General features: G+C 39.8%; 1 protein-coding gene across 1 annotated transcript; it reads left to right on the top strand.

The window, feature by feature from the left end:
- The first annotated feature begins 6,101 nt into the window (after positions 1 to 6,101).
- LOC108373856 (titin) lies at positions 6,102 to 8,638 on the top strand. The gene is made up of 2 exons (XM_017629802.1): positions 6,102 to 6,176; positions 6,236 to 8,638. The coding sequence occupies exons 1-2, from the start codon at positions 6,102 to 6,104 to the stop codon at positions 8,444 to 8,446; spliced, it is 2,286 nt and encodes a 761-aa protein (XP_017485291.1). The 3' UTR covers positions 8,447 to 8,638.
- The last annotated feature ends 2,482 nt before the right edge of the window (positions 8,639 to 11,120 follow it).

The following is an 11,120-nucleotide window of genomic DNA, read 5'->3' as shown; positions in this document are numbered from 1 at the left end:
ATATATTTAATAAACATTAAAAAAAAATAAAATAAAAATACTAGTCAAAGAACAAGAAAACTAACAGAATTTTTTGTTTTGAACTCTTTTCTGAAATATTATAATAATTTTTATAACTATAGAATTAATTTGATTTCCACCATTTCACACCAAAAACTGTGAAATATTTTTCAGATGTGGAACGATTTTTCCCCACCAAAAAACAAACACGATCTTTTAAGTGTAATTAAAAAAATAAATGTTGTGTGTGGATCTCACGAGCGACTGAAGTAAAATTTCTTTGTATTACGGTATACCTCAATATATTCTAAGAGTATTTTTCTGCATAATATGTAACAATTAATAATAATAATAATAATAATAATAATAATAATAATAATAATAGCTTAGCGCTTAACAATATCTTAGTATTCTCCTCCGATTTGTGGCTTGCGCCTTGATTAAATACAATCGGAGGTTTCCCACATTGCTTGCCGAGAGGCGACCCCCATCAGAAAAAACTTTACCTTTCTTTTGTTAGTCGAAACTGGGCTCAACCCCAAGGCCCTGCGGATGGGTAGTGCGCAATATGGAAAAATTATCTTAATCTTAATCGCAATCTAGATCTCAATTTCAATCTTGACTTGAATCTTAATGTTAACCTTAATCTTTGTCACTATCTTAATTTTAACCTTGATCTTAATCTTATTAATCTTCGTCTTAATTTTTGTCTTAATCTCTGTCTTAATGTTAACCTTAAAATTTTAATCTGAATCTTTATTTTAATCTTATTCTAAATTTCAGTCTAAATCTCAATCTTATTCTGAACAGTAATCTCAATATTAATCTTATTTCCAATATTAATATTAATATTAATCATATTCTTACTTTATCTTTATCTTTAAATTTATCTTAATCTTTATCTCAATCTCAATCTGAATATCAATCGCAATCTGAATTTTAGACCCCACCTTAACTCTCAATGGAAGTCCTAATTTTAATCTTAATGTTCATCTTAGTCGCTATCGTAATCTTACCAGCCCGACCATCACCAGGTTTCTTTTCATGTTTTTTTTTGTTTCATTGCAGTTTGGAATTAGAACTCAGCGATCGTGTGGCTTTTTCGTTACATCACTGTTTGTATTTATGCCCAACCGAGAGCGCAAAGATGTTTTACTTCAAAGTAATTCATCAGGTAACCTCTAAGCCTTAACTGCGGAAAAGAGCAGGCAAATAGCACCACCTAGAAATGTTTGGTAAGGTTGTATTGGCTGCCTACATCCAAGTACGGGATTGAAGCACCCGGTGGCCTACGGAGTCCCGTTTTAATCCTGTTTAGTTGGATCAATTTTGATTTCAACTGTTTACCTAGAAATAGAACTATTTAGTTAGTCTAATGAAGCGTTGTAGTAGTTCACAACTCTTTGTCGTGCTTAGGTCCGATAGACAGTCAGACAGTCGAAAATATTCTGAAAACACCAAGTCAAGCCAGACCTGGGCATTGGAAAAGAATGTGCTCGATTCTTGTCACGACAGCTGAGAGCAGTATTTAGTCATTCGCCGGAAATCCCATTCACCTAGCGTGCGTTCCCATGAGCAAGTGGCTCGTAATGATACCTATTACCGGTCATAGTTGGGGTGTTCCAATTGACGTAGAGCGTGTGAGAAATTACCCAACGAGTCACAACCGACGTCACTGCGATTTAATGTGCACCGAATAAAAGTACGTGTTATCGCAGAGTCGGAGTGCTGACTCTGCCTCGAGGTCGTGTAAACTTCCGACCACACTCTTTATAACGGGCTAGCCTTTGCTAGATAAATATTAATTTATTTGAAAGCTCCAATGGTCAAACCCCTATTAATAAGGAATTCCACTACCAAGGTCCTTTTTGAATTCATAAGAGAAGCCTAGGGTGTATTGCTTCCGTCTTGACATTGTGCAAAAAGGTAGACGCGGTATAATTCTTCTAAGGCGGATTTCATTGGAGTAAGTTTTGGAGTCAATGTTTAATCCACATATTATTTTTGTATTAAACACTTTAATATGTTTTAACGGTTTCGTAACTAGGCATGTGAGCATTTTCGCCCACTAGCTTGCACCATCTAACTAACTACATACATACATACATATATACTCGTACCCATATAAATAAATATTTCAGTTCAACCTGGATGTGCGCCATAATGTAGAGCGGACATGTTTGCAAATTGTTTACAGGAAGAATGTGCCCCAAAATTGTGAAAAATGTGCGCAAATGTTCGTGAATAACAGTAATATGTATATATAAAATAACGACCGTAAAACCAAAAGATCATAAGCATATTAATAGCAATTTATAACAGTTTTGCGCTAATTTCTTGGCAATGGGCGCTTAAGCTAATGTTAAATATATGTATTAGGTACAATAATAAAAGTGGCGTTTTAAAGTGGGAAATACTACAGAAAAATATATGTACAATAACTACGTGAGTTGAGGAAGCATATCGATGAGGATGCAACCAAGCGTTTGGTACCTGGTTGTTGATAGTCATGCAATTGGTTTTTGTTTTTGTACATACATGTATGTATGCTCATGCATATATGTATACGTATTTATTTATAATACTTATATAAAGCCAACATTATGTAAGACTAGGCAAATTCAGTTTTCAATAACACTTGAAACTATTTTCAGTATGAGTTAACAAACAATTATAGATACAAATGCATATATGTACATATATATATATATATCTACATAATGTACGAGTGTTAAGTTAGCAGATAGCATCTAATACTAATATATTTATGATTGTTTGTATTTTTGCACATTGAATCCATATCTGAACACGCATATTGCGCTGAAAGGTATGCTGAAGCGAGTGAAGCGCAGGCGCATGCGCAAATTAACTAGTTGGTAATTAATTGCTAATCTGTATATTATGATGTACCACGTTTCATACAAAAAACTTTTGAACGCTTTTCCCAAACGAATCATGAAATTTCGTCTACATAAATATTTTATAACACTCACCAAAATATTTTAACTCGATTCAAAATCAATCTAGAACTCAGCCATGTGAAAAATATTTCTTAAATTTTCGAATAAATAGTCCCAGTAGTATATTTGATACTCGACGTCTTCAAGATCACACAGGGTGATGGACCAAGGGTGTATGGTTTAAAATTGACAAGACTAGTTTCACCAGGGTCCTGTAGCGCACGGTGTTTCGACTATGGGGAGATGGGTGGAAAAAGTCATGGTGATAGTTGATAAAAAAAGCGTCTTAAACTTAGAGAGGGAAAGTAAAAGTCGTAAATACAAAATTGCTCATAATTTACTCACCCCTCTCTTACCGAATGGTAAATTTCCAAAGGAACAACAGAATCCACGCCATTTCGATTAATCCGTTTAGTTGTGTTTTTTATCATTTAAATATTTGGTATTTTGTCATCAAAAAAATTTACTCGGAAATGTACAAGCTTTATATTACACAGGGCAACACTGATTTTGGTGCGGCAAATGTTAAAGCTGTTTTTGATGGATAGGTATTTCAGAGATAGTAGTAGAGAGTCGGCCGCTGTGGTGTTGTGGTAAGCAGTGCGCGCTTCTACTCCGCTGCACCTGGGTTCAAGCCCTGGTCAAAGCAACATCGCAAATAAATTAAGAAAAAAAAAGTTTTTTCTTAACAGTGGTCGTCCCTCGGCAGGCAATGGGAAAACTCCGAGTGTATTTCTGCCATGAAAAGCAGCTACTCTCATAAAAATACAATCGCCGTTCGGAGTCGACGTAAAACTGTAGGTCCCTCCGCTTTGTGTGGCAACATCAAGGTGCACGCCACAAGTCGGAGAAGCTCGGCCAAACACTAACATATGTGTAAGCGCCAATCCATTATGTTGGCCTGTATTATTGGAAAAAAAACCGGTTCTTAGATCTAGTAATAAGATGCAAGTTTTAGAGAATTCCATGCAGTCCCCGGATATGTAATTCGATCTTTACTGCGACCTTGCAAATATAGGTATTTTTCGATTTTTATAATTTTCAGATTTATTTTGCGTAATTTTGCGAAAATAATTTTTCGAACGACGGAAAAGTCATCCTATAAATGAGAGAAATGATAATATTTACACGTATCCAATCCCATGTTCCAAATTTTGGATGGAGAAGACAATCGTTCTCCAAGGTGTATTAGTCTGCTATTCATGATACGTGGGCAGTCTAGTATGCTCTGTGGTTTCCTCTACCAGCCCTCAAAACCTGCAGTCCGTCTCTACAGAGATCCCCATTTTATTCGATTGGTACTTTAAGTTGCTGTCTCCTGGCAGATAGCCTGTAATAGTTCCAGGCCCCTCCCGGCTAAGTTCAAGGAACCTTGCGGAGTTCCACCTGGAAGGAGTTAGGAGTCTTATTGATTATCTCATTCCCTTTGACTTCTGTAGTTCTGCAGTGTATCCTTTAGATTTACCGCAGAAAGGCTCGGAACCATGCAAGCACATATGGGCTCCAGTCAGTCCAGTGTGAGACAGTCAGTCCTTCCATTGCCTTTAAACCCTTCATGTTCCGGAACCCACCATAGTGTTACGTTGTTGTGGGTTCCCTGGTGGTTCAAAAGAGTTTTACAGATATCCACAAGCCTTGATGCCGTTTTAAAAGGGTCTCAGACCTTTAACGCTGACTATCCGTCATAATATTTATTCTGGACCCATTTATCCTTCTACGAAGATATTCGCGAACACAGACTTCGATTGCGAAAGGGTATGTGCCCTTTGGTAGACTTTTCTGGAATTTGAAATCTGGAAAATAGACAAAGTAGGAATGCCTGGAATGACACCAAGGGCATCCGTTGGACAGGTGCGCATAGCTCTTGTGATGGCCACGCAGACCAGCTGGTGCAGCTTGCTCAAGGTGGCGCCTAGCTTTTGGCCACCAGGCCAGTGTATTTGTCCAAGGACTTCCACTTCAGCTTATTTACCAAAAATTCTTTTTTAGGCTTTTTTGGTGTAAGCTGATTTTTCGACAGGGTGGTGAAAAGATTTACTTGGAACCACTTTCCGTCATGGAGGTAGTGCCAAATAAGATGGAATTTCGCCGAGCTTCTCCCCCGATTTGTGGCGTTGGTCTTGTTGCTGTCACACAAATGAAGGAGCCTACAATTTTACACCACGTCGTGCACGGCAAATAGTTTTATGAGCAGCTTTTTCAAGGCGTAAACGCTTTCAGAGTGTTGACATTGTTGCCCGAGAAGCGACCATTAATAAAAAAAACAGCTTGCGGACGTTGCTCAAAGTCGAACTTGCGTTCTATCGAATACTTCTGACCGCTTTGGATATGGCGACTGTCAAAAAAATTAAAGGTTATGGTTACCTCGAATTTATTGCTGATAAAACCAGACAAAATCGATTAAGGTCATACTTGAAGCCCGGAAAAGTTCGGGAAAGATCGCATTGACGAAATGAAGAGTGCTGCCGAGTGTTTGGCGGTATTGGAAAGGAATAGTTTACTTTGCACTTGTACTGAACTAACGTGGGTCTAAATCACGGCATCCGTAATCGACGATTACTTGGGTCTTATTACATTGCACGCAGATCTCTAAAGCTAGTTATTTTTAAACGTTAAACGGCCCTTTAGAGGTAATTTTGACGTAGTTCAGCTCAGGAATGGTCTTGATTTCAGGTAACGTATCTTGGTGGGAGTCTTAAAATATACCAAACTATATGGTCCGCGCAAAAAAAACAGCCACTTTTTAAATGAGGCAGCCTAATGTTTCTAGCATCTGTGTTTGATTGCAATGCTCATAGCTTTGCCTTGCACTTGAATCAAAGCGCAAAACTTCACTTAACTCACAGCCATACCTCCTCCACACACACACACACACAAATAATTAAAATCAAAGTCCATATTTCTGCGTCTGCGTTTGTTTTACGAGCTCCCTCGAATTAATTGTTCTACTTTTACACGGAATTGCTTTGAAAGTGAAAAATCCAACGTTGGTTATAAATATCGAAAGTACGTGCAACACGTCAAACAGTTTGTATATCGTCGGCAAAGAGTCAACACTTTGGCATACATGGAGGGTTTCTAAAATCAAAACGAGCAAAATAAAACGCACTTGGATTGGATTAAACGCATCAGCAAACGTCTATGACCCCCAACAAGGATAAAATGCATTTCCAGCTGTCATTGGTAGCTATTCCTTCGACTGCGTGTGTTTGCAAAGTCATTCATTTCTGTTTTCCTTTTCCCTCCCCTTCACCTTACCCTCAACCACCCCATAGCATCATCTTCTGCTTCGCTTACGCCTGCCGCTGTTGCTTCTCTTTTTCCTCTGCTACCTCGCGAGCAGCCAAGCCAAAAGGAATTCACGCCGCCTACCACGCGATGAGATCCACGAATACGCCATACATCAGTACAACTATGCCGAACGCGATATTCAGGAAGCGGATTTGCAGGCGCAGGAGTCGAAACGCGTAGAAATTCATGTAAAACCAGCACCGCAGCCGGCGTCACCGTCGCCGAATGGCAACAAGGATATTGGAGCGCCGCGCGGAAAACGTGGCGCCAAAAAATTTCGTCACTTCGTGCATGTGGTTAAACCGGCTCACAGCAGTAACAAGAAGAAAAAGTCAAGCGTCGCAACAAGACACAACAACTATCAACATTATCATCAGCAAAATGTTAACGGTGAAGGAGGCGCTAAGGAGTATCACACCTACGAGGAGACCCATGAGCATGTTATGGAACCAGCGGAAAAGTACAGTGCCGCCAGCACATCTGCACAATCTTCAGAATTCCATCCATCGACTATATTTTCACGCTCGCCGGCATATGACGCGCCCAACTCCGCGACGACGCACAGTGAACCGCAGACGCAGGCATCAGAAAGTTTCTCAACGCACGCCTTTCTCAAGCCACCCGCAGTGCCTTACGAGGACGACGCTCAAGTGAGCGGCTCCGAACACCACGAACATATGCACGAAGAACACGAAGAAGAGAAAGAGCATCAACACGAAAAGATCAAAGTGAAACATCACCATCATCATCATCATCACAATCACGTAAAGGAAATCATTAAAAAGGTGCCCGAACCATATCCCGTCGAGAAGATTGTGCATGTGCCTGTGGAGAAGATTGTCGAGAAAGTGGTGCATGTGCCCAAACCTTATCCGGTGGAAAAGATTGTTGAGAAAAAAGTGCCCTATCCGGTGGAGAAAATAGTCGAAAAAATTGTGGAGAAGAAGATACCATATCCGGTGGAGAAAATTGTCGAGAAAATCGTGCATGTGCCAATGGAAAAAATTGTGCATATTCCAAAACCGTATCCGGTAGAGAAAATCGTTGAGAAAAAAGTCCCCTATCCGGTTGAGAAAATTGTTGAAAAAGTTGTGGAGAAGAAGGTACCATATCCGGTGGAAAAAATTGTCGAGAAAGTTGTGCACGTACCAAAACCCTACCCCGTGGAGAAAATTGTCGAGAAAATAGTGGAAAAGAAAGTGCATATACCAGTTGAAAAAATTGTGGAAAAAGTTATACACATCCCCAAACCATATCCTGTAGAGAAAATAATCGAAAAAATAGTGCACGTACCAAAACCATTTCCAGTTATCAAGCACGTACCATACCCGGTAGAGGTTAAAGTGCCCGTGCATATCGAGAAACCTGTGCCTTACCCCGTGGAAAAGAAAGTGCACGTACCTTATCGGGTGGAAGTGGAAAAGAGAGTACCAGTACCCTATAAGGTGGAAGTGGAGAAGAAAGTACCTATTTTCATACATGCGCCACATGAATCATACAAACATCATGAAAACAAGGAGGAGGAGCACGAACATCACGGGCATGACGAGGAGGATAAGCACGATTTCGAAGATCATGACCTATCCAGTTTTGCCACCAACCAAAATGCGAATTACGCGAATCTACAGCAACACCAACAATCTCGTCTTGCAGCGAATGCTGCCGGCGCATCATTGCCGCCCAAAGCACATGCACCTGCAGCGGCAGCAGCAATACGCGCCGAATTACTAAACCAACAAATACAAAACTTCGGCTATAAGAACCCCACTGCCTCAACGCCAACGGACCTCGACCAAGCAGCCTCGAATAATAATCCGTCTGTGACGCATTTCGAGCCAACGCCAGTTAATATTTTTGGCTATAGGAATCGCAGCACTTCAACGCCTACCGATCTCGATTCATCAGCTTCAGAAAATAAACCAACCGTGGTACGGTTCGAACCCACTGCGCTGCCTTTCCAAATACACGTCGATGACGGCGTGGAAGCCGAAAATGGCGGCTCATTGAGGGAAACACAATCTGCGGCGAATGATATGCAAGCACAGGCTAGCACTCACAGTTTCCGCATGTTGGCGCGCCTGCAGCCCATCGCTTTGCCACTGCACGTGTATCAGCTGCATTCAATGCCGTTCCAACAACCGCTCGGTTTCTCGTTACCAGCAATGCAGACCTCGTTAACGAGTAACGGTGCCTAAAATGCCCCAAGTATGAACACCAAAGACGGATAGTAAGACTGAGCAGACTTAACGCGTAAAATACTTAGTTTTAAGAAATGGTTTTTTAATTTATAATTTTTATTTAACTTATTTCCTAAGATAAAATCTTTATATGCATTTCAAATCTGAGTTGACAGAATTATGTACATTTGGAATCGTTGTTCGATAGATTGCCGCTTGGTAGATATTTTTTCCATCTCCTTCCTTCATTGGTTGATTTTCCAACTTTGTCAACGTCACGAGAAAGGAGATTATACGATTTGTGTAGCCCTACATACTATGTCGACAAAAGCTGGAACCTTTCAATAACCAACTGATTGAGCCTAGACAGTGTGACTTCAGACCTTGAAAATACTCCATTCATTTGATCATCACCGCGAATCAATTCTTAGAGTAGACACGTGATAAGCCAATCACCTCTCACAGAAGCTGCCTGTGGCTTCGTCCAAAATAAGAGGAATCTCTCCGAGCCGTTCGAAACTAGGTGAGGTTTTAAACCAAGCGATTCCTTTTCGTGCGACTTCTTTGGTCTGCTGTTGCAAAGCATAATACGTTCAGCCCATTCGAATCAAAATGTAAACCAGGATAAACCAAAATATCTCCTGGCGACACAGAAAAATTCTTTGCGTACTGGAAAGCACGTCACTATTATCAGTTATAACCAGAGATCGAAAATAACCGTCACCAAGTGTCTCGTATGGTGTTTACCACTGACACAAACACTCATCTCTCAAGCAAGGAGTGTTTCTAACCGTGGCAAATCACTCTGTGCGATCTTTTTGTGTTTTCCGTTGTGGGTTATTTATCAACTGCTAAAATTTCACTTGGGCAAAAACACTTTGGCGTTTATTTTTAAGTGTCTTAATTTGTGGGTTATTGTAGGACTGAAAAATATAAGTGGGCATATTAGAAAAAAAGCCATATTTCTAGTAACTCCTATCTTTGTACAACATAGAAGTATGTCATTTACTCATTCCTTCTTCTTAAACGATGTAAGCCTTCAACTTCATAGAAATTCATATCTGTCGGTATAATGTTCAAAAGATTTGAGTTTCAAAACTGTGTAGTAAGCATCGTACAGTTCCATAAGTAAAGTAACTCTTCTTCTTACTGTTTTTTTTTTTTTGGCAGGCTGTAGGTGTGTTTTTGGTTAGTGTATTGGTGTTTTTGGTTCAGTGTGTTAGTGTATTTTGAATAAATTGTAATAGAAATAAAAGAAATTGTAATAGAAATGAAAGATTTTGTAAAAGATAAGAGCACAGCCAAAAAACAGGTGATCTCAGGTGTAAGCATTTTTTAGCAATCAGCTGATAGTGTTTTTACTTATGAAACTGTACGATGGTAGTAAGTAATCACATAGTCGGGCTTACAGGATTTAGTTAGTCTGTTCCAATAGCAGTCCGGTTTACAGGATTTAGTCAGAACTTACAGGAAGTCGTTCCTATTGACATAAAACCTGTTAGTGGGGCCACTTTTGAGAGAGTAACTGAGCAACTGTTCCTAGTCGGAAGTTACAGGATTTAGTCCGGAGTTTTTTCCCTGTAAATTCATGAAGTGTCAAACGATCAGCTGCTTGCATGTGCAAACAAAAACAGAAAGCGGTGAAAGCAAAAAACCTTGTATTTGTAAAAAAAATGAAAGTAAACAACGAAATATTTGAATATGTATGGATTTTAATAATCAGTTAGTGATATTTCAGGCAAATCAGTGTTGTACCAATGACATGTAAACAAACCGACTGAAGGTTTTACAGGAAATAGTGCTTTTTGCGTTCCCGTTCACTTCTACATTTGTTCTCCTTTTACTCTCACTTGAGAGTAAAATTGTAGTTTGACAGTTCCACAGGTTTTAGTCCGAAGTTCAAAGGAACAGACTAATTATTAGATCGGTACTGCAGAAATTGTTTAGACTCCAGTGTACTTATCGCTTTAGTTAAGTTGTTGAGTGAAATTCGCACTGATTGATTGGCCAAGATAAAACTATAGTGTGAAGCGGAAATTCGTGCAGCGCGAGGATTCATTGCATAGCAGCTAAGACCTAACTTCCTCAGTGTGTGCTTCTCGCACTTGTTTTAGTTTTTCTTGCGTGTCCGAATTGGAGTAAGCTAAGAGGAAAATATTCAAATGATTCCACTCTGCAGTAAGTCCATATATCTATGGCAATAAGCATTTAAAGCAGTGGTCGGCATTTTAACATTTTCAAACGATTCAATAAGTGAGACTGTGTGCGTTAAATGCACTGCTCAGCTTCCGCTCTTCGTATACGTGTGAAACACACATGTGCTCAGAGAGCGCTCAGTGAGCTATGGCCTGCCGACCACTGATTTAAAGCAATATTAGGTCTTGCTCCATGGGTTCCTATTTAACAGTGTGCAGTTCAAACTCCTATGAAGAGCAAGCGTGACTTCATCAGCTCTCTAGATGTCAAAATAATTTCCATAATAATTTTATGGAAATATTAACCTCTATCTCTCTCTATCTCTTTCACACTTATGAGACAGGACTAGCCTGCCGCTGCCTCTGGAAGCCTAAACTAGAGGATTATGGAGAGTTCCTGCCCTTATATACTTTTAACTGCGACCAGTCCTCGAATAGGCTTGCTAGATTTTTCGCCCAGATGGAGCTCCTCTCTCGATAGATACTCAGCGTTCGTA

This window comes from Rhagoletis zephyria, unplaced genomic scaffold (assembly GCF_001687245.7).
Source record: "Rhagoletis zephyria isolate East Lansing unplaced genomic scaffold, Rhagoletis_zephyria_1.1 Rzeph_scaffold_00085, whole genome shotgun sequence".
NCBI lineage: Eukaryota > Metazoa > Arthropoda > Insecta > Diptera > Tephritidae > Rhagoletis > Rhagoletis zephyria.
Note: the sequence above shows the minus strand (reverse complement) of the source record. Positions and strands in the feature narration are given on the sequence as shown.

Bases quoted from the DNA above. Each gene is read 5' to 3' on its own strand.
- LOC108373856 (XM_017629802.1), top strand. From the start codon at position 6,102: ATGACCCCCAACAAGGATAAAATGCATTTCCAGCTGTCATTGGTAGCT. The intron at 6,177-6,235 runs GTCATTCATTTC...ACCACCCCATAG, and splicing joins CGACTGCGTGTGTTTGCAAA to CATCATCTTCTGCTTCGCTT.